This window comes from Drosophila yakuba, chromosome X (assembly GCF_016746365.2).
Source record: "Drosophila yakuba strain Tai18E2 chromosome X, Prin_Dyak_Tai18E2_2.1, whole genome shotgun sequence".
NCBI classification, from domain to species: domain Eukaryota; kingdom Metazoa; phylum Arthropoda; class Insecta; order Diptera; family Drosophilidae; genus Drosophila; species Drosophila yakuba.
The window spans coordinates 19,638,948-19,662,007 of NC_052526.2; the positions used below are offsets into that span (position 1 = coordinate 19,638,948).

Genomic DNA, 23,060 nt, shown 5'->3' on the forward strand with positions numbered 1-23,060 from the left:
TGTTAATGAAAAGCCAGTGGGGTTTGTGGTTTCCTTTCAAATAATTGTTCGATTTACGGTTTATTAATAATCGATAATTTGATTACGCCATATGCATATATAGGTGTATACATATACATATACATATATATCATGTGGATCAGATCAGCGATCTCTCTCCCCTTCTCTCTTTGTGTGTGTTTGTGTTTGTTTATATTTATTATCATCGTGGTTTTTGTTTTTTGGTTTCTTATTTTCATTTTCAATTTTTATTTTGTTGTATGTGTTGTATATCTCGTTTCATTATGCTGTATTTCCTCTCCTTTATCGCCTTCTACGCTCTTATATAAATTTAATAATGTACATTAAATCATAACTTAGTTGTACAAATACCATTTAGTACAGTTATGGGTAGTTTATATCGATATATAGCCCCTATACCCTATACTGGATACGTATTATTTATAATTAAAAAGTACAAAAAAAAGACTTCGAATTCTCGAACTCATTCCGTTATGTGTTAAAGATGCTTGAGCTAAGTTCCTGATCGGTCGCGTATTGTATCTATATATATATTCTGCTTTACATACACATATAGTGTGCATCTTCTTGTGCCGTTTTCATTTTTTTTATTTTTTTTTTATATTCTTTGGATCGCTGAGTTTGCAGTTTTAGGATGGGAAAAGCTGAAGATGATGGGGAAATTGGAATTGGAATTGGAAAGCCGAATATTGGGAGCTTGAAGTTTCCGTCCTCGTGTAACACTTTGTACTCGTTTATATGCATTTACTTTCACTTGGTGTAAAAATATTATTATCAACATCGTTTCTTATATTATTATTACCTTTTTTCTATCCAAACTCAGCGGCAAATTTTTGCGTTTAAAAAAATGTTCTCATCAGGCTTATGTTTTTATCGTTATCTATATGTATTCTGTCGCATTCTGTTCATTTCTGGGTTATATTTATATATTTATTATAATTATGCTTCCTATACAACTATACATATTTCTTCTTATTATTGTGTACAAATACAAAATCGATTTGCCAGCTAAACATAAAATACACTTAGACATATTGGCACACATTTCGAAATGAACATTCGAAATTTTTTAATTTCGCTTCAGAGCATTCAGTAAATCGCTTAAAACTTTTTGACTAGACAGGAATTGTAAAATAAAAGTAAGCGTACATTTTCCAAAGAATATCAAGTTTTTTTGTTTTTAAATCATTAAAAATAATATGGTGAATTGTGACATTTTCTCAGTTTTCCATTTGATTTTGCAAACTCTTTAATGAAAACTTATATTAAATTTTATGCAGCAAACCAATTTTATATATTTTATATTTTACACATTATCAAGTATAAGTTCTTTGGAATCTGCACAAAATTAAAGCGACTTTCAAAAAAAAAAAAAAAAAAAAAAACTATAAATTAAACTACTGCATTTCGCTGGCGCGGTTCAGGATGTCCTCCACTTGGAGCCCACAAAGTGCACTTTTATCCGAACGTCCATGTTCCCTAGTCCCCAATCCCGAATCCCAAATCCCGAGTTCCGATTCCCGATTAGTAGTAGGCAGGGAAGGGGTGGTAGTTCGACGGATTGGAGGCGTGGTGGTTGGCGGATGGCAGGACGGGCGGTGGCCTAACGCCCGGATGGTAATTACTGGACGCCACCTGGTGGTAGGCACCAAAGCTTCTGGCCATGTGACGATTTTGTGCCGCTGCCGCCGCCGATTCGCCCAGGAGGCGTGACTGATCCGCGGTGCCCAGCAGCCGATTGTTTTGCTCCATCAGCAGATGGGCCGTGGGATCCACCAGGAGGCGGTGCTGATCGGCCGCATTCGAGGCGGCCAGTATGCGATGCTGCTCCACCGTCGACAGCAGACGATGGTGCTCCAAACTCTCGCGACTCTGGTGCTGCATCTGCGAGGAGAGGAAGGAGCGATTGTTGCCCACCGCCATGTTGGCCGTATTCGGTGTCAGATCCAGCGAGGCCATGCGCAGCATATCGTGATGCGTGGGATGATTGTAGGGCAATTGTGGTGGCGACGACACCACATAGTTGGCCGTTCGACTTAGATCCACCGATGTGGTCTGGTCGTGCTCCTGCTCGCCCAGCTGCTCGCTGAGCATGTTGTGCATGGCGGCCGCCGACTGCTGGTGCTGCTGCATCGCATGATGCTGGCCATGGCCGTGCTCCTGCTGATGCACCACCGAGGCGGCACCACCAGCACCACCGCCACCACCGCCGCCCACCACCGCACCGCCGGCCTGCTGTGCCTGCTGGCTCTGCTGTTCGCGATCGGAGAGTATGTCGTAGATGTGATGGTGATAGCGACTGCTCGGCAACTGGAAGTTGTGATGGTAATTGCTGCTGGCCGCATTCGATCTGGAGCTCATGTCCAGTCCCTGGAGATCGGATAGATCGTTGGCGGCACTGGCCGCCGCTGCCGCAGCAGCTGCTGCGCTGGCTGCCGCATTGCCACCGTTGCCGGCGCCACTTTGGCGATACTCCGCCGGCGAGTCCAGGTCCTGGCTGTTGTACTTTAGGTTGCTGGCCATGCTCTCGTACTTGGAGTACATCAGGTCGATCTGCGATTGCGGGAACTTCATGCGCATGTCCTGGCCAGCGCTGCTGTCAATAAATCAAACTCAATCAATTAACTGTCTTTTTACAATAAAAAAAATATAATATAAATTATAAATACTACTTAATACTTAATAATGAAAAAAGAGGAGCAGTAGTGACTGTGTGGCATCTTTACCTGTTTTGTGGCATTATGCTGTTCTCCTCGTCGCTGGACATCTGGTTGTGCCGCGAGATGTTCTGCCGCTGGCGCTCCTGGTGCTCCTGCTCCTGGACCGCCCGCTTGTGGCGCATCATGTCGCCGTTGAAGTTGTAGCGCGGTATGCTCGGCGAGGAGGCCGGCGAGATGAGCTCGTGCTCCGGATAGGTGCTGCCCACACTGGAGGCGTTCCTCCTCTGCGGCTGCAGGGCGGGCAGTGGCGATGAGGCGGACATGCTGTTTGCACCGCCTCCGCCGGCACCACCGCCTCCTCCGCCGCCACCACCACTGGAGCTGCCAGCCGGAGTGCTGTTCGAGCCGGGACCACCACCACCATTGCCGGCACCGAACATACCGCCGTAATCTCGACCCGGAGATATGGGCGGTGGCGATGGCGGTGTGCGGTGGTGCGACGAGGAGAAGCCATCTGAGTCCGGATGCTGCGGTCGCGGCGTACTGCCCGCATCCACGTCCACATCGTTCTGATTCTGGTTACTCTGCGGATTCGTTGGCGTCGAGGCGCTGGGCGATATGTTGCATGCACCCTGGAACATTGGCAGCGGCGGAATCTGCATCGGAAAACTGCCCAGATTCTTCATCATCTTAAGCTCGTTCTCCAGGTTGTCCATGGCGCCACCGATGCCACCACTGCCATTCGCACCGCCCGAAGATCCACCGCTACTTCCGCCGCCGCCGCCACCACCACCACCACCGCCTCCTCCTCCTCCTCCCGCTCCGCCGGCACTGCCCGCTCCAAAGCGCTGCGACTCGGCATCCACGTGGGCACTCATGGGACTGTCGCTGTTTATGTGGTTGTCGGTGGGTACCTGTGGAATGGTCAACAAAAAATCAGCCAATGAATAATCATTTAAATACTTAAGTTATATGGACACTCACCTTGAGGTCGCTGCTCTCGCTGTCAATCATATTGCCAACGGAGTTGAGGGCCGCCTCCACGAGCATGCTGGCGGACGAGGAGCCACCGCCGACGCCCACGCCCACACCGCCGCCCACTCCGCCCACACGGGCATTGGCATTGTTGTAGAAGGAGCTCATGAAGGACTGCGAGTGGGCCAGGGAGTTCATCTGCATCTGGGGCTCATCGCCACCGGCGACAGTGCCGCCGGTCGCTGGACCCGTTGGCGTTTGTCCGCCGCTGCCGCCGCCACCGCTACCGCTGCCCGTACCGCCGCCGTAGTGCGACATGGCCGCTGCTGCGGCGGCGGCGGCTGCAGCATTGTTGTTCGACTCGACGACGTCCAGGAAGGAGCTGTTCTCGTCCTCCTCGCGGCTGTGGGCGCTATGCTGGTGCTGCTGGTGCGGCTGATGCGGCTGGTGGGCATGAGCATGGGCATGGGCGTGCGCATGGGCGTGGCTGGCGCTGGCGCTGCTCATTAGGCGGGCAAGGAAGTCACGATTCTGGCCGAGCAGCTTGCTGTGCTCATCGACGGCGCTCGGCGGCACAGCGAATCCCAGATCCGCACCTGGACCAGAACCACCGGTTAGCTGACCGCAGGCACCACCACCTGGGCCACCGCTGTCGCCAGGACCACCGCCACCGCCGCCCGCTCCCTCGCCGCCGACATCGCTGGAGTCCTGCACCTCCTGGATCCACTTCTTGCTGCCCTTGCTGACCACCAGATTCTGGCCGAGAGCGGCGTTCATGGCCGCCGCATGGCGGTAGTCCTGCTGGCCCGCTCCCTGGCCGGCGGGATGCTGGTGCGGGTGGGCGTGCGAGTGCGAGTGGGCGTGGTGCGGGTGGGCGTGCGCATGAACGTGCGAGTGGTGCGCTTGGTGGGCGTGTACATGCGGATGGTGTTGCACAGCCGAGCCGCCGCCACCGCCACCACCGCCGCCACCATCGTCGTCGTCCTCATCATCGTCTTCCTCCTCGTCCATGCCCACGCCCACGCCCACACCGACGCCCATGTGGCCCATCATGTGGCCAAGCTTGGCTGGATCCTCGCCAGCTCCGGCCATTGCGGAGACCGCTGCCGCTGCCGCCACCACCTGTTGCACCTGCTGCTGGGCACTCAATCGCTGGGCGGTGGTGGTGAGGAAGGACTCCACCAGGCTCAGCTGGGCGTTCTGCTTGCGACGCACCTGCTCCAGCCGTGCATTCTCCACGTCGTCGTCGTCGGGATCGCCGTGCAGCTGCTGCTGCTGCTGTTGTTGCTGCTGTTGCTGCTGCTGCTGCTGGTGTGGCAGCGCATGGGCGTGCAGCTGGTGCGGATGGTACTGCGGATGCTGTTGCTGCGGATCGTGATGCAGCTGCTGGTGCTGCTGGTGTAGATGGTGTTGCTGCTGCTGCTGCTGATGCTGCTGGGCGTGTTGCTGCTGCAGCTGTTGGTGTTGCAGCTGCTGGGCGTGCTGCTGCTGGTGCTGCGACTGCTGGTGCTGCGACTGCTGTTGCTGCTGTTGCTGTTGCTGCTGCTGCTGCTGCTGGTGGAGATGGAGTTGCTGCTGGGCCGTCACGCCCGGCTCCTTCTTGCGCTTCCGCTTGCGACCGCCCGTGGAGGCGACAGCGGAAACGGAAGCGGAAAGTGAGGCTGTTGCCGATGGCACCTTGTCACCGAATATGCTGGAGATCTTGGAGCTGAGCAGCGAGAGATTGGGCTCATTGCGACACAGGTCCTTGATCGACTTGCCGCTCTTCTTGATCGCCTCGAACAGGTTGTCATCGCTGAACTCCGCGTCGCTCTGCAGCGAACCGCTGAGCATGGAGCTCTGGTCCTCGAGGCTCTTGCGCCGCCGGCGCGGTGCTTGCTCTGTGAACGAGGAGGGGGAGACGACGGCCGCATTAGGGCGTGGCTGCGCCTGCGCCGATGCCGCTGACGCCGGCGTAGCCGTCGCCGTCTGCTTACCCAGAAAATCGACCTTCATGCCGCCGGAATAGGCATCGAAGGTGTAGGCCACGCTCCGCTCGATCTTGGGCATCTGCTCCTGGGTGTAGTTGTGAACCTTCTTGTAGTGGAACTGCAGGCACTGCTTGGTGGTGAACGCCGCATTGCACTCCGGTTCGGCGCATCTAAAATGATATATGTACATATATATTAGAATAGCCACAAAATCGTTTGGAGAATGTAGTGAAAGTGCACCCACTTGAACGGCCTGACGCCCGAATGGGTCAGCATGTGGATCTTGAGATTGCTGCGATTCTGGAAGAGTTTCTGGCACCGCGGACAGCTCACCACCGTCGAGTTGCGGCTGTGCACCTCCTTCGAGTGGCGCTGCAGTGCCGCTCGCGATCCTAGAAGTTTTGAACATAATTTACACTGAAAATCTCGTAAAACTTCAGCCATATCTAAAATGAAATTGTATGAAGAAAATGAAATTTCGGATTGTGGTGATTTTGAAAGAACAACTTAGTGATAATCCATAACCAGAAACCAACCCAACAACGAACGAACCAACGAACGAACGAACGAACGAACGTACAACGAACATAAAACAAAAAAGCCGAATCACATAAGGCACAAATCACAAGACCATCGGTATTTCTGGGGGGGATCTGTTGAGGATGCTGGTTGGGATATGGCCATCATAAGATGGGGCTTGGGGCATACTCTATAAAAACATGTGCCAAATGATACGAAACTCCAAACAAGGCAAATCATTCACTAAAAGCGTTTACACAATGCAGGCTACGATCTGGTTCTGGTACTCAATATGCACTTTGACTGAAGGACTGATATTTTCGAAAACTAAGTGATGCGAAAATCTATCTATTTATCTGTATATTTATCTTATAATGAATAACTTTACCACGAACTTATTATTTTTAGAAAATAAGATGCAGTAACAAGAAGCTGCATAGATTTTATGGATATAATTGCAATAAACATAAAAAATATGTATTCTTTCTATTTGCACTTAATATTTTATTACGATTTAAAAACAAGTTCAGTCACTTCAGTGCGCATCTAACATGTGAATGCAATGTACGATATTTCAATAAAGAGTTATAGCATTTACATAACGTAATTAATACAAACCAACTAAGAAAGAAAAAGTAAATAAATAGATATAAACCAATTTAGCGGATGTACAACTAAAAAGTTAGGCAACCAAAGAGATGAGCGATCGCAGATGCTTTTCGTGTTACATATATCGCGGTGTTGCTGTGGTGGTGACTTTGAGGTGTTGTTTCTTTGTTAGTACATCTATATTTTTACAGCTAAGCGACTTTATACGATATTAGTTCATTTGACATTATTGTGTAGCTCTATGGTTTTTGTGAGTGTGTTCGTCTGCGCAATCAAGGTCACGGTTACCACTTGAGATACATATACATTTCCACTAAAAAAATTTCCACTAATATTCTTGGCCCGCTAATTATGAAACGACCTAAGCTAATATATAAAATAAAATATAATTTTTAATGGTTTATTGCAGAATTACTTAGTTTAAAACAAAAGATCAGTAAAGATAACTTACAATCTGTGTGCTTAATTTTAACTTTTAAAGTTCCGGAGATTTAAGCGTTCATACGGACAAACGGACAAACGAACGGACGGACAAACTTTGTCAGATTGACTCGGCTTGTGATCCTGATCAAGAATAAATATATGTACTTTATAGATCGGAAACACTTTCTTCTACCTGTTACATACTTCTTAACAAATTGTAAATAAAACGTAAAAACCATAGACTATTTTGTGGAAACTGTGAACTTGATTCGCTGTTGTTGGTACAATCAAATACAAGTAGTTTGATTTATGCAAAAGCAGTTGTACGGCCATCGCCGGTATACATACGACATACGCTATTTATGCTATATGTGCTAAACAATCGATACGACATACTATACACTATACACGAGCTTACGACATACGATATGGCAGTCAGTTGGCCTACGATGCGGCTACGTTATATTCGGTTACGTTACGCATACGCAATGGTGTACGATCAGAGTTACGTTCTAGATAATTGGGATCTTACCGCTGTGCATGCGCTTAATGTGCGCCTTCAGTTTCTGCGGCTGACAGAACTTGCGACCGCAAAAATCGCACACCGGTCGCGAACGATTCGGATTCGAGGCGCATCCATAGGTGCGATGCATCTCCAGGTAGTTGAGCCGCAGGAAGAACTTGCTGCAGAATTGGCACTGGTACGCCCCCTTGCCGTCGTGCTTCTCTGCCGCATGCTTCATGATGTTATCCTTGCCCAGCACCGGCTCTCCGCACACCTTGCAATGGTACTTGCGGATGGTCAAACTCATCGATGGATCATGGAAGACGGAGCAGTGGGTGCGATAGTACAGCGGGTGCTCGAACTTCAGATTGCAGCCGCCGCAATCTGTGTGGATGGGAAACGAAAAGTTGAGTTAGTCCAAGGAGGAAACCTATTCTTGGGGATATACATGGGTGTATACATGGGTATCTCTACATACTCGTCTTTTCCGTGTGCTTCTTGCGCCACATGGTGTTGCAGTCGTCGCTCCAGTAGAGCAGCTCCATACCATTCCGCAGATCGCGGCAGCTGACAAAGTACGCCTGCCGATCGATGGACACCAGATTGACGTTGCGCTCCTCGTAGCTGGGAGCCGGTCGCACGAAACGCAGCCAATTGGAGGCATTGGGATTGTCGCAGCACAGCAGATACGACTTGTCCGCCCCGGCCTCGCACATCTCGAAGATCCACTTCATGTCGCTGCCCTCGCGCACCTCGCCGGTCTGCACCGGCTGTCCGATGAGTGGACCCAGTTTGGTGAATGCACGCACCTCGGTGCGAGCGAAAACGCCGGTCACATTGGGCTCCACGTTGTGCAGTTCGAATTCCGCCGGTACGGAGGCCTCGGCGAAGGTGATCAGCGGCTTGGTCTCCAGCTCCGACAGCTGCGACGACTCGTCCATGTCCATGTCCATGTCCTCCATATCCTCCATGTCGTCGTCCTCGTGCCGCTGTCTTCCGCTGGCCCGTTTCGCCTGCCGCTGCGCATCGGCCTTCAGTTTGGCCAGTGCCTCCAGATTGCGGCGCTCTATCCACTCGCCCAGATCCACGGCATCGGTCACATTGCCGCAGGCATTGCGCAGCGGGCACAGCTTGTGATCGTGGGCAATGGAGCACTCGCGGCAGGATTGATGCGACCGGAAGGCAATGTCGTGCTCGTCCTCCTCCTCGACGAAATTCTGCTCCATTTTCATTTCGCGGGCCAGCGCCTCCTCGTCCAGCTCCTCATCATCCTCGTCGTCCTCATCGTTACCGCCCAATCCGCCAACCGGTTCGTCATCGTGTTCATCATAGGAATTGGGTGGCATCATGGCCGCCGCCGCCGCTTTGGCCGCCTGCGATTTCTTCGAGCCCTGCGACTTGGAGCGCACATGGAAGTTGCCCGCCTGTCCATTGCTGGCGGTGATGCCATCCACGGCATCGCCGGGCGGCAGGACTGGCAGTAGGTGGGGATGCGGCGGCTGGTCCTCGTCCTCGTCCTCCTCCTCGCTTCCATTGGCCGCTGCAGCTGCTGCTGCTGCTGCTGCAGCCGCTGCCGCTGCCGCCGCCGCAGCTGCTGCTTTTTTGAGGCACAGGGCATTCGGCAGGGACTCCTTGCTGTTCGCCTCCAGTTCGCTCTTGATCTTCTCGGCGATGCGGCAGTCAAGGACCTCGGGCAGGGCGGAGGAGGCGGCTGCCGCCGCTGCCGCTGCTGCGCTGGCCTTCAGTGCCGCCGTCGCCGCCTTGGCCTCCTGCTTCTTGGACTTGGCGTAGCTGAAACCGCCACCCGCTCCGCCAGATCCCGAGCCCGATTTGGTCTTGCCCGCAAATCCGTTTAGCGCCTCCGAGGTGAATTGCACTCGCTTCTTGTAGCGCTTGCGTTGTGGCGGTGTGGGCGTGGCCATGGGCATGGAGGCCACCGAGGCGGAGTCGCCATTTCCGTTTCCGCTCGCGTTGCCATTTCCGCTGCCGTTGCCATTGATCGAGGATTCGCCGGGGGCGGCAAAGTCCTTGGCGCTGAGATTTGGCTCCAGCTTAAAGTTGCCATCGAAGCCTTTTGTGGGCGTGTTCGCGGGCGAGGGCGGCGGCAGGCTGCAATGGAATAGGAGGCAACGAAGGTATATTAGTGGTTTGTATCTAAAGAAATATTAGTTAATTCGATAGTTGAATGTATGAGTTCTGGTGTCTAAGCTGATCGAAAGCCATAAACTACGCTAATTAGGCAACTTGAATTTCAATAGGGTTTCACATTGTGTGTTAGCTAAAAGTGGACTCCTTAAAGTGGATTAGTTTTGAAAAGCGAGTGCTGGAAGGATTATAGATTTAGCTCGATAGTTGGCGGGTTCTCCGAAAGTGGGTCGATGGAACTTATTTATTTTTGGTCTGATTCTATGGTAGAACTAGTCCTCCTCCTCTGCTCTTCTTTGCTCATCTGTCCTTCCACGTTCTTGTCGCCTTTGCGTTTAATTAATTTTGCTTACGCTTTGCTGGCTGCTTCGCGTCCCTTTGGGGGGTCAAAAGTTGGGTGGAAGTCGGAATCGGTGGAAATGCCATAAGGAAAGTCTGGACCACTGTCGGTAGGATCCAGACAGCCCCGGAATGTCATTAAAGCTGCCACTTATCTGTGTAATTGCAACAAAAATGTATGCCGCAACAAAAATGTATGCCGCAACATTTTATGCTGCTAAATTTAGATGCGACCTATATCTATACCAGGTATACATATGCTAGTCATCCATTACTAAGTTTGAATATTAGTTATTTTTGCAGCACATTTTCATGTACTTTACAGCAACTAGTAGTTGGTGGGCAATTTCGTAGGACAAATCACCCAGTCTGCAGAAATCGTATACCTTTCTATTTTCTGTGCACCTGCATGGGGGGCAATGCAATTACATAGACGATAGCCAGCACCCTGCGAGTTGCGCTCGCTTTGAATTCATGTGATGGAAAATTCATCAGAGGTCGCATTGAACTCTAGTTGATGCTGCACATGCCACATGGTTTTCCAAACCATACCATACCACACCGCACCATCCGCCTGCTCCTAATCACCTCCCCTGAAGTTTCTTGCCCGTTCCACGTTCACGTCTGTGTTATCGTTCATTAAATCCTCCACCTTAGAACCATAACAACAATATCGAAAACAGCGGCAACAGCAAACGATACCGTTCTATTCAGCCATCCCTGCTGCCATCGTAGCCTTCCCCTTTGGTATCCACTTACCCTGCTCCACTTTGTCGCAACCTTACCCCCCCCTGCCACCCCCCGCCCCTCTCAGCCAACCACCCCCATCGCGCTTCTTTGACCGCAGAGAGCGAGCAGACTCCTGGTTCCAGTTCCATCATCTGACGACGTTGGGGGTTCGGCACTTGGATCCCTGCGCTGGGGCTCCTATTCTGTTGGATGCGAGTGTCTCTCTGCCATTAATGTGCTGCTCGAAGGCCCAGCGGGGGGGGGGAGGTAGCGGGGTGAGGTGATTCGTTGGACGGTGGGTGGTTGCTGTGTGGGTGGTGATGGGGGTGGTGATGGGGTGGTGATGGGGGCCTTGGCTCAATGGGGTTTTGGGGAGTTTTGGGATTGTGTTTCGTGTGCGGTGCTCGTTGGCGCATTAAGCACACAGTCAGCGACACAAACGAAACTCACACAGATACACACACACACACACTTACACACACCATTACCATTACCAATACACGCGCACTCTTACAAAGACAATCGCATAACAAATTTGTGCTTTTTGGCGAAAATTCGCAGAAATTGGCGACATGGCGTATACGAAATGCGAATTGGCAAAAGGCAACGAAGGAAATAGCGGTACGTTAGGGTGGGCGGATTCTTGGGGGTGGTGGGCACAAGGTTGATGGGTGGGCTGTTATCTATTCGGTGCTTGTGTGTGTGTGTGTGTGTGTGTGTGTGTGTGTGTGCTGGCGCTGTGGGAAATCGCTCTCGCACAAGGAGATGCCAAAAAGGACCCTGCTGATTAGTGGGCAAAAGTCTACGTGTGTCCTTGCCTTTTGCCGATGAAAGAAGAAGCAGTTCGAGCAGTCGAACATTCCACACATTCCCTGGCGATATGTGGTAAAATGATCTGTAGTGCTCTCTATTCCGAATCAAGGAGTATATATGATGTATATATGATGTTTAATATTCGCCGATTGCTAGCAGTTTTAGTAAATTCTGTTCAAATGAAAGGTTCATTTAATTTAGGTTTCTGTTTCCCAAATTATTGCATATTAAGAACTCATTGATTGCAGATTCTAGCTGTAGATGCATTCAATGCCTTTCTTTTAGGACTTTCTCTGTTCGATTTTGGAAATACATAGACACCTTATGTTCTTGCATGTGGTGCAACGTGTTCTGCACTGATGATCGAATCGAGAGAGAGGCTCCATTGTGCCCACAAGGACTCGCTTGTGTGTGTTATCCTGCCAACGGCCTCCTTCGTGTGCCATTCGCTTCGTATGCCAGCCAATGCCAAAGGAAGAGGCCGATAAAGCGGAGGGAAAGCAGAGGAATGAGGAGGTTAAGGAGGAGGAGGTGAAGGAGGAGGAGGAGGAGGAGCAGGAGGAGGTGAAGGAGGAGGAGGAGCAGGAGGAGGTGAAGGAGGAGGAGGAGGTGGACTTGGGGGGGGAGAAGCACACAACTGAGATTCAGACATTTCTGCATTGGCATTTTGCATTCGGTTGCGGAGGTTGGTGGGCGGGGAGAAGGGGGGCGAAGCGGTGCCCATATTCAAAGCGCCAAATGGCGCGCTCGACTGCAATGCAACAGCAGCAACAAAAAGTGTGTGTGGCGTGGCAAGAGCGAGCGGAGAGGGGGGTGGTGGGGCAATGGGAGGTAAATTCGCGGCGCATTCACGTTGCAAGGATACGAAGGAACCTCCCAAGCACTTGTGAGTGCGTGCAACCCACCATCCGCCTGCTTTATACACTGAACGAAAATGGATGCCAGCATTGGATTGTATTGCAATTGATATTTTACGTTAAACCATAATGGTAATAGTCTTTAAGATATTTAAGACAAAAAATAGCTTTAATAAAACGATTTTCCCATTTCCATAGCAAATCAAATATTAAACATAGCAGTTAACCCATTTTTGTTTTCATTTTGTTCTTCCAATTTGAAAGTCAGAGAAGGCGATTTGCTTAAACAAACAATGCAGCATTGTTCGTAAATGCTTTCCATTGTTTAAGTTCAATATTTTTTTATCCGTGTAGTTGCATGTGTGTGTGTGGTTGTGTTTGTGTAACTGGGCGATTGGCAACATGGCATGCAAATGCTGGCAGCAACAAAAACAACACTACCGACCATGTTGCTTGAGTTTGCGCCTGTGTGCGCCACTGAGTGTGTTGCTTTTTCCGCTTCCGCTGACATGGCGGCAGTGGCAGTGGCAGTGGCAGTGGCATCGCCAGTGGCAGCGGCAGCGACTGCGAGGCGAGCACAGCGGGCTACGGTTCCGACTACGGTTCCGACAACGTACGTATAGTACGGCATACGGAAAATACGGAAAATCAGAATGCGAGGAATATGAGGAATATATGGTTGGGAATATATACGGCATACGGAATATACGGCAGTGGCGCCCACAGAGGCGGCAGCAACATGAAAGCTCCGTTGCATGCAACCGCATGAGTACCGCATTTGTGCCTTTGTATCACGCGGCCCAAAAGGGGTTGATGATGGAGAGCCAGATGGGTGATACTGTGGGTGGTGCTATGGTGCTGATGGTGCTAGGATGCATTCGGGCATGAATCGCTTTTACATGGATCGCTTTTGTACCGCTCCCCACCGAGATTCTCCGTCATCTTCGCCTCCGTCGCCTACTTTCGTGCCACTTGAGCCACCACCCCCAAAATGTGTTTGTGTGTGTGTGTGAGGTGCCCAAAAAGCTCTCCCACTACATGTGCGTGTGTGTGTGTGCGTGTGTGTGTGTGCGTGTGTGTGTGTGCTCATATCTGCAAACAACTATCAACAATGATGGCCAGCGAAGCGTTGCCATATCTCTCACTTCCAGCCGATTCCACTGCTTTGTCTCCTCCTTTCGAGTGGAGGTTAATTAACAGCACAAGATGGAAACACGAAAAAAAAAGGCTCCAGAAGCATCCTTGACTCCTAGATACTCGTCTATACTGGCTATCACGAACTCTATCTTTTTGATGTTTTGATACTATACGAGTAGTACTGCACTCCCACTTAAGCTCTTTAACTCCTTAACTCGTTTGGCAAAGTTCATTACTAGCGTTACTCTGATGGAATCTTAAAGTGAGTATGTTCTTGATCACATTCCGAAGTTATTCTCCGCAGAAAGAAATAGCTATCAATATTTATAATCTTTATGGATTATAAGTGAAAGAAAGGGCTTCAAATTGCTTTAAAGATTCTGCTTTTAACCAATTATGATCATGTCTAGAATATGTTTACTATGAGTAACTTTTCAATAGTTGCTTGTTAGTAGCTAAACAATCTTCTTCTATATACCTGTTGCATATGCAAAGCATTATCTACCAACAAATTACATTCAAAAGGAGACGATTAAGATTGATAGCAAACCCAATTAAATTAATGACTACTTTCCAGGGAATTTCCAGGGTACTCACTTGTTCAGCCGATCCGTGTCGTTATCCGCCAGGTTCAAAAGGTAGGCAACGAACTCCACATCGTTCTTGAACTGCAGCCGGGTGCGCATGTGCTCCCACTTCTCGGCGTTCTTGGTGCCTATGTAGATGTTTTTACTGTAGTTCTGATGCCGGTACTTTCTCCGCTCGCTGGCCGCACTGCTGCCCCCGCTGCCCCCGCTGCCGCCACCATGTTGCTGCTGTTGCTGTTGCTGCTGCTGCTGTTGCTGCTGATGCTGATGCTGCAGTGCCGCCGCACTGGAGGAGTTGATGCCCAGACTTAAAGAGGAACCGCCGCGGGAGTTGCCACCACCACCGGTGGCCATCAGATCGTTGCTGCAATTGGTGCCCTGACCGCCGGCGCCCAAGCTGCCGTGCGTAGAGCTGAGCGCGTGGTTGCTGTTGTTGTTCGTGGAGAAGCTCGTGTTGCTGTTACCGCCCAGCAAACTACTGGGCGGTGGCGGCGCAATGGGCGTGGCACCGCTCCCACTGGCCATGTCCAAGGCATTGCCACTACTCTGCTGCTCCAGCTGGGCATTCAGCTTGGCTGCGGATGCGGCTGCTGCCGCTGCTGCTGCTGCTGCAGCTGCCGCTGCTGCAACGCTCATATGCAAGCCGCTGCTCTCGGCGGCGGCCGCACTGCTTAGATGGGCGGAGGAGAGGGTGGCGCGACTGTCCAGATGACTGCTGGCCACCTCGTCGTCGTCGTCATCATCCTCGTCCTCCTCCTCACCCTCATCGTCGTAGACAGACGGCTCCTGTTGCTGCTGCGTATGCTGTTGCTGCTGCATGTTGTTGCTCGCAGGCAACACATGTCGCAGGTCCGTGGGCGTGAGATCATGCCCATTGCCCTGTTGCTGCTGATGGTGCTGCTCCTCGTCATCCTCATCATCGTCCTCCTCGCCCTCCTCCTCGTCGTCCTCCTCGTCATCGTCTTGTGCCTGCTGTTGCGCTTGCTGCATCTGCTGCTGTTGCTGCTGCTGTGACTGCAGATGATGATCGGCGCGATCTCGTGACTTGGTGCTGCCGTTATTGTTGTTGTTGTTATTATTGTTGTTGTAGTGCTGCTGCTTGTTGCCGTTGTGCAGCGCACTAACTGCCGCTGCAACTACAGCTGCCGCTGCTGCAGCACGTTGCTGCTGCTCCGCCGCCAGTTGTTGCTGCTGTTGCTGCTGCTGCTGCTGTTGTTGCTGCGACACATCCTGCTCCTCCTCCTCCTCTTCGTCCTCCTCCTCGTCGTCCTCCTCTTCGTCCATGCTGCTCTGCGAGCTGCTGCTGCTGTGCCCATAGTTGTTGCTGTTGTTGTTGTTGCTGTTAACAGTGTTAGCCCCATTGTTATTGTTGTTGTTGCTGCTGCTGCTAGTGCTGTGCGGCTGCTGGCCCGCTGATCCCGCCGAATTGTTGCTGTTGTTGCTGATGCTGAGCGCTGCTGCCGCTGCTGCTGCTGCTGCTGCGGCGGCGGCCGTTGCAGCGGCGCGACTCAGGAACGGTGGGCGTGGCACGAGGGGCGTGTCAGAGTTATCGGAACTATCGTTAAAATCGAAAGCACTGAAATCAGCGGCATTCGCGGCATTTGTTGCACCTGCTGCTGCTGGATTACCGCTGCTTGTTTTGGACATGCTGCTGCCGACGCTAGCGTTGCTGCTGCTGCTGCTGCTGCTGCTACTGCAGCTGCTGCTGCTGCTGCTGCGACTGCGACTGCGACTGCAGCGCTTGCTTTTGTTCTTGTGATTGCTGCTGCTGTTGTTGTTGTTGCTGCTGCTGACTTGCCGCCGCTTGGTTGTTTCTGCTGCTGGTGTTGCAGTAGCAATTGGTGTCGCTGCTGTTAGTTTTAGTGTTGCCTTTGTTGCTGTTGCTGCGCTTTGCCGAACGCTGCTCAGTTTTTGCTATTTGTTATTGTTGCTGCCGGCGCTGCTGCGACGCGAATGCTTGTTGTTGTTGGTGCTGCTGCTGTTGCTGCCGGGGCGGTCTGCCTCCGATTCCGCTTCAGATGGCGCCTTGCTCTGCCTCTGCTGCTGCTGCTGCTGCTGTTGTTGTTGCTTCTGCTTCTTCTTCATTATTCACACACACAAGTCGCGCGTGCGACCCACTACACTTTTTGTTGTTGTTGCTGCTGCTGCTGCTGCTGCTGTGCTTGCTGTTGTTGTTTTCGTTGTCGTTGTTGTTGCATTGCTTTTCTACAGCTTTTCGCTTATTCAATTGTATTCTGCAGGTTTCGCTATTTTGTTATTTTTCGAGAAATACGAGAAATATACAGCATACGTTTGGGCCAAAAAGGAAAAACTGAATATCTGCTGACGGAGCTGTCGCTGTACACGTCGACGTAGACGCAGACGCCGACGCCGACGCCGACTGCGACAGCGACGGAGGGGCAAACGCGAAATATGTAGCAGTAAAAAAAAAATACCGTTCGCCGAAAGCCACTCGCTGAAGCTCCAGTCCTTTCGCCGGGTGGCAACGCTGCCACAGGGATTTTTTCTTATTTTTAATATTTTTCTTGTTTTTTTTTAGTACGCTACTAGCACTGTTGTATTATTTTCTGCTGGGAATGTTTACTTTTGCGGCTTATGTTCGCCAGTAAGGCAAAATGTCCCTATTACGAGTTATAGAATGTTTAGTTAGTAAAAGATCGTTGCATCCTATCACTTGAACTTGTCATTTAGAATCTGGTTTCTCTTTTAATGACGTATTCTTGGCTTGCGGTTGGGTTTTCGTGGCCAAGAGAGCTGCTTGTTATGAAGACTGCTGCTCCAAACTCACACACACACATAGACACGCACACACAGATGGTAAGCTTGCGAATATTTGGGAATTCGATTTCACTTGCGGAAAAAAACAACACAAAAACATAATATAATACGCTAAACAGTTTTTCTCCGATTTTGAGCAATGACTTTTATGCTACTTGGATATTTTGTTGTTATTGTTGTGTTCGCTGTTTCGATAATTTCGTTACTATTTCTTTTTTTTTTTGGAGGACGAGGGTGTGCGTGTACGTGTATTGGTGTGACACCCAACGAAAGGACCAAAGCGAGAGGGGGGTGGGGAGAGAGAGAGAGCGAAAGAGAGAGAGCACGCGAGGCGGTGGCGGTTTTCGCCTTGTGCCGATACACGGCGATTGGAGAGTGGAAAGGGGGGGGGGGGCGGTAGGTTGGTGGGTGGTTTGGGTGGTGGGGGGTCGGCTGTGCTAGACGCCTCGCCTTCTTCTGCTCCTTGGGCCTGCCTGCTGGTAGCCTTTCTTACACAGAGTTTTTCACGGCTTTTCACTCGAAAATAACTTGGCAAAAAAAAAACGTAGCACACTTTTTCGCGATCCTGGCACTTGTTTAATTATTTCACTGCTGCTGCTGATGTTGGCAATCCTTATTCATTTTTTGCTTTCTTTTTTTCCCCTCTGCCTGTTCTTCTTGGGTTTGTGTCGTCCGCCGTTCGTGATTAGCGATTTCTCTGCGAGCGCTCATATGCCGTTACTCGCTGGTCGCGACGGAATGAAGGACTTTTTATTTATGTGTATGTCCTCGCCGCAGTCGCAACGGAAGGCAGCGACGCCGACAGCGACGGCGGCGCCGGCAGCGCCACTTCCTCCTCGGCTCTCCGTTGCGAAAAAGTCCTGCGAAGCCGCTAAAGCCCCCCCAAACCCCAAAAAGCACACACACACACTCTCACACAATCGAGCGCCTGGCTTACGGAGAGCCTTTCTCCCTCTTTCTCACTCACGCGCTCTCTCGCTCCTTCTCCCTCTGTCCCTCTCAGTCGCTCCCCTGTCTCTCTCTCTCTTTCTCTCTCGCGCGCGCAGTGTCGAAAAAGCTCCTCGCTAAAATCGCGACGTCGACGTCGTGTCCTGTCGCTGTTTTTGATGTCGCGATTCCTTCTCGGTGTGCGTGTGTGCGTGTGTGGGGGTGTTCCTGCCAGTCCGTGTTTGCATGTGTGCGTGCATTCGCGAATTGAGATGACGACGACAGCAACAACAACGATAACCAGAGCTCTGCTGGTTGGATATTAGTCGCGAGTGCACTGCTAGAAAAAAATAAGAAACAAAAAATTCAAGTTCGAAAATGGTAACAAAGTTAAAAACTTTTTCGTTTCTATAAAAAACAAGTTGCAATATTGGAATCAGGTTCTAAATTCTTCTTAAATATGGTATTAATATCAGTATTTCAATATTTTAAGGACCGCATTTGCCGCCAAATAATGCTTTATACATATATTTAATTATAAAATTATATTTAATTATAATTGCAGTGTGGCAGGATTCAAAAGCGAGTGGCAGGAGCAAAACGAATTGGCGCCACCCCCAAAAATCCATGAGAAGCCAGCCCGTGCGAGCCCGTGCCACTCCCACAGTGGTCATAAATCGAATTTTTGTTTATGTGGTGGTAAGGCTGCTGCGAAGCACTCGTCCGGCCGCCACCCTACCCCCACACCCTCACACCCCCTGCCCCGGGCCACCCATCCGCCCACAAGCACACCCCGCTGAGTCTGCAGCCAACATCCTGTCATTCCAGCAGTCGCGAACGCCGACGCAACGTCGCTGCCAGCGCCAATGGTTTACGGTTTGTTGTGTTTCGGTGCCACCAGCAGCAGTAGCAGTAGCAGCAGCAGCAGGAGCAGCAGCAGCGGCAAGGGGTGGTGGGTGGTGCTGGGTGGCGATGGGCGGACGGATGGATGCAGCTCCTTGCGGGTGGTGGTGGTTCTGCCGACGTCGACGTCGATGCCTCGGCCAGCGTCGCTGCTTTGGCGGCCAGGCGCCTGCGTCGCTCTCGTATATCCTTGGAGCACTCTCCGCGGCTCTCTCGAGCGCTCTCTTTGCGCCTGCTCCGCTCTCATCTCGCTGCTCACCGCCTCCGCTCCCCCGTCGCGCCCACGCTTCCCCGCTCTCTTTCATCGCCAATACTATTCCCCCCAACGCCCTCTCCCCCCCCAAAAAGGACACGCTCCGCCTGAGCGTATGCAGCGATTTTTTCCGTGCTGGGTTGTTGTTATTCTTCTCGCTGAGGGTTGAAATTCCTTGTGTGCTTGTCCTCCTTCTTGGTCGTGGTGTGTGTAAGTGTGAGTGTGTCTGTGTGCCTACGCGTGTGTGTGCGAATGGACAAACAAAGTGTGCGACTGTGACGTCACTTACGTCGTGAGCAGGGCTGCAGTGAAAAGATAACAGTGCCAGGGCTACACTATCAAGAGAAAGCCGTTAGTAACAATCGAATTTTTTACAAAAGTTCCCATCTTCATTTTTTAGTACATTTAGTAATTTGTATTTTTTTGATATTTTTAGCTGTAAAAATACTTGTCCAAAATACAAATTTCATAACTCGTTGAGCTCGTAAACACATTTCCTGTCCAGCTGTATTCAAACTTGATAACTTTTATTTTTGGTAATTCTATGCTTTATCGATAGTTTATGCAAAAATCGCAGTCGAAATATGTGGACTTCTTAGTAGATGCACTGCGGCTCTATGGAGCCGGTGATGTTGCAAACGGCGGCCAGGACATTATGGTATTGTCGGCTATGCCAGGCTATGTTGTTGCGGCCCAGTTCCAGGATACGACGAAAGGCGGTTTCGAAGCCCGGAAGACTCCCGAGATCTGTTTTCATGAACATTCGTAAAGCGTTTAGATCCTCTTCAGTGGTGACCTCTTCCATGAGAACGGTGACTAGCTGTGCCAGTTCATCGGTGCTACTTCCATATCTAGAAATAAAATCACAAGGCGATATTATTGAAAGCTGATATCATAATTGTATGGTCCTGTAGGAACTCGTACAATTTAATGATTGCCTTGATGTTGTTCATCAGGTATTTCTTGGCCAGGTTGTAACCGAAGGGATTCTGTGCCACGGCACCAAAGATCAGCAGGACATCCTCCTTGGGCAAGTAACGGCCGACGAAGGCCAGCTTGAGCAGCTTGTCCATCGCCCAGTTTTCGCGACTGCATGCCAAGGCGCTCAGGATGATCCTTCGCTCTTCGCTCACATCTGACCGCTTGTAGAGCCGCCGCAGCAGCGTCCAATCCGCTTCCGTGCCAAACTGAATGGCAGTGCAGTAGATGGTTTCGCGCAGATCCACCGGAATGCGATTGGACTGCAGGGTGAGGGCAGCGAATTCCTTGAGAGCGAAGTCCGCACAGGATTGCAGATCAGTTTGGCAGGACAGCTGCAGGACGATCACCATCAGTTCGGTGATGTTTTCCTTTCCAGCTGATTTAAAAAGCTCATCGAACTTGGCCTGCAGTAAGCCTCTCATAAAGCTCTGCAAATAAGGACAAATGCTACATTAATAGTTCTTCCTGAGCTTAGTCGTTCGTTGTGAGCTTTGTAACAGTAAAATCGCTTAAAAGCTCAGCTTAAAAAAGTTGATCTAAGCTTAGCTCCACCTATATCACACGTTTTAGTCACCTAAAGCCTTTACTCGCAAAGCTTTTGTGTGTCGAAAAGGGCTTGTCGTGAAGCTTTCATATCCTTTCAAAGACCATACAGAACTTACCTTGAATGTAGAGATTATGGCGGTGTTGCGCAGAGTGCGGTAGAGCCACTCCAGACACTTGCCAGCTGCCTGCCACACGATGAACTCGTCCTCGTCACGCAGGTGGCCGAGAAAGTTCAGGGCCAGATCGTAGGTGACAACCCCGGCGGCGGCCAGGTTGAGGACATCGCTGATCAGCTGCGCCCGAGTGAAGCGGTCGATGCTGCTGGCATTCGGAGCGGACAGAGCCTCTCCAATCAGCTGCCAGTTGCGCTCGTCATAGGTGACGCGACAGGGCGTGGCCAGGCGGAGATTGAAGACCACCCACTCGTCTGGTTGGGCCACCTCGTTTAGGACAAGCCGACCGGCGGTCTGTCTGGCCACGCATGTCAGCCATTCGCTGGGCAGCGTCGATACAAAGCTTAGGCGACCCGCAGAGGCGAAGGTCAGTGGCACCCACCAGCAGTGTTGGCGTTTCTTCATCCGCTTGCCAGGATTGCGCAGAAAACGCTCTTGGCTGACGGTCACCTGATTGGTATCATAGTTGCGCACCACCCGAATGAGCGGGTAACCTGGTTGCATTGTCCACGAGTCCATCAGCTGGCTCACTTTGATGTCCTGGCGCAAGCTCATTTGGCGGTCCGACTCCTCCTGCAATGTGTGCCACAGGAACGCCTGGTTGGAGGCGGATCCCTTGGGCGAGTGCTGCAGATACAGACGCAAAGCGTTTACAAAGACCTGGATTATTAAGCGGGTGCATTGAGTTATCCATCTAACACAATAGTTATTGAAATAAATGAACCTGGGTGCCAATGAGTGAGTGCAGCATGCGGAATAGAAGGGCTGACTTGTGATACGCCTGGGTAGCCGTGGACACTAGGGCATGGGCCAGACTCACGGGCTGAGCACTGCTGCGGGAGTCGGCATCTAGAACGGCAAATGCCTGACGCAGCATGGTGAGCTCGTGAAACCGCCAGGCGGGCTCCACATTGTCCACGGCAAAGCCGGCCACATAGTCGGAGAGGCCATAGTGCAGCCAGTGGAGGGCGGTATTCTCCAGGTCGGAGAGCCAGTGATGGGCGAACTCGTGGGCCACATGACTGGCCACCTGCTGCTTGGCCCGCGACGTCGAACGCTGCTCGCTGTAGAGGAACGCTGCCTCCGGGTAGCTCACCAATCCCAAATGCTCGTGACTCTTGGAACGAGTATCGGTAATCTAAGGTGCAGTGCTCTCCAATACTCCGCACTTACCTGATAAGCCGTGTCCGGCAGAATCAGTTGGTCAATCTTCATCGCAGGATATGGCTTGCCGAAGAGGCTAACGAAGTACACAATTATCTGCGATGTAATGCGGATGGCGTAGTCTCCCTGATCGGCGATCTTGGGTCGCAGCCAAGTGGTCACTGCGGGACCTTTTGCGATTTCCGCGGACGTTCGATTCGTGAACCGGTTGATGGAGAAGGCCAATCTCTGTACAGACATCTCCGGCGTCTGGTGGAAGGTTGTCCATATGTAGTCATCATATTCATGACTGCCAATGGAAAGTAAAGTAATTTCTATATAGTACATGAATGTATATATACAAACTCGGAGATCTTGCGCACCCGCATGTTGCTCACGGCATTGGTGCCCCTGGGATGGGCCAAATTGAGGATGAAGGGAGCGAGGAAGGTGCGATTCTCGAAGCAGGGAAATACGGTGTTGGCCAGATTGGGAGCCAGCTGCGTGACCGCTATCCACTGCGGATGGTCTTTGGAATCCATGTAGCCGCCCACAAAGTAGCCACTGGCGCGCGACATTTGCCCACTGAACTGGAGCACCAGGCTGTACTCCTCGCCCAGCCACAGCATGCTATTGAACACGATGCCAAATTGTTGGAGGCGCCTAATGTGCCACACTTTGCGCACCGTCACCCGACCACCGGTGTTGCTCCGGAAGAGCATCACCTTTGGACCCACTCGCAGGCCATGTTTACTGAGCACAATGGTGCGAGTCTCACGCCACACGCGCAGCCGGATGATGACCTCTCCGCTGAAGGTTCCACTCAGCTTCAGCGGGTCCACCTCGGTCAGCAGACTGAGATTGTAGTGCAGAGGGCGTAGGTTAGGAGCAGCTGCTTCAGTTGCTTCAGTTGCTCCAGTTGCTCCTATCAGGTGCAAAAAAATCAAGTACCAGGGCAGCTTAAGCATTATTGACGGGCTGAGGTGGAGAGATCGCCTTGATGGCCAGAATTCGACACACTTGATCGCATTGAACGGCATGACGATTGCACTGCCGCAATACACTTG

General features: G+C 51.2%; 2 protein-coding genes across 7 annotated transcripts; both read right to left on the minus strand.

Moving 5' to 3' along the window:
- Positions 1-22: 22 nt before the first annotated feature.
- Positions 23-17,814, minus strand: LOC6526028. 6 transcript variants are annotated; one of them, XM_039370114.2, is made up of 9 exons: positions 17,561-17,814; positions 16,239-16,535; positions 14,300-16,136; positions 8,161-9,791; positions 7,710-8,066; positions 5,871-6,018; positions 3,666-5,796; positions 2,748-3,595; positions 23-2,614 (listed from the first exon to the last, which is right to left on the minus strand). In XM_039370114.2, the coding sequence occupies exons 2-9, from the start codon at positions 16,372-16,374 to the stop codon at positions 1,546-1,548; spliced, it is 8,157 nt and encodes a 2,718-aa protein (XP_039226048.1). In that variant the 5' UTR covers positions 16,375-16,535; positions 17,561-17,814; the 3' UTR covers positions 23-1,545. The 6 variants fall into 6 exon arrangements, with proteins under 6 accessions (XP_039226048.1, XP_039226047.1, XP_039226044.1 ...); XM_039370113.2 differs by having other exon boundaries at positions 23-2,617; positions 3,666-5,536; positions 5,633-5,796; positions 5,871-6,072; positions 14,300-16,535; XM_039370110.2 differs by adding an exon at positions 16,725-16,910 and having other exon boundaries at positions 23-2,617; positions 5,871-6,072; positions 14,300-16,535.
- A 1,836-nt stretch (positions 17,815-19,650) lies between these two features.
- On the minus strand, positions 19,651-22,978 carry LOC6526030 (aminopeptidase N). The gene is made up of 6 exons (XM_002101811.4): positions 22,360-22,978; positions 22,024-22,303; positions 21,575-21,967; positions 20,794-21,510; positions 20,075-20,559; positions 19,651-20,001 (listed from the first exon to the last, which is right to left on the minus strand). Exons 1-6 carry the CDS (start codon positions 22,959-22,961, stop codon positions 19,746-19,748), a joined length of 2,733 nt encoding a protein of 910 aa, XP_002101847.3. The 5' UTR covers positions 22,962-22,978; the 3' UTR covers positions 19,651-19,745.
- Between the last annotated feature and the right edge of the window lie 82 nt (positions 22,979-23,060).

Bases quoted from the DNA above. Each gene is read 5' to 3' on its own strand.
- LOC6526030 (XM_002101811.4), bottom strand. From the start codon at position 22,961: ATGCTTAAGCTGCCCTGGTACTTGATTTTTTTGCACCTGATAGGAGCA. The intron at 21,511-21,574 runs GTTCATTTATTT...TTAATAATCCAG, and splicing joins ACTCACTCATTGGCACCCAG to GTCTTTGTAAACGCTTTGCG. The intron at 20,002-20,074 runs GTACGAGTTCCT...TTTTATTTCTAG, and splicing joins ATCAAGGCAATCATTAAATT to ATATGGAAGTAGCACCGATG.
- LOC6526028 (XM_039370114.2), bottom strand. From the start codon at position 16,374: ATGAAGAAGAAGCAGAAGCAACAACAACAGCAGCAGCAGCAGCAGCAG. The intron at 3,596-3,665 runs GTGAGTGTCCAT...ACCATTCCACAG, and splicing joins GCGAGAGCAGCGACCTCAAG to GTACCCACCGACAACCACAT. The intron at 2,615-2,747 runs GTAAAGATGCCA...TATTGACAGCAG, and splicing joins AGCATAATGCCACAAAACAG to CGCTGGCCAGGACATGCGCA.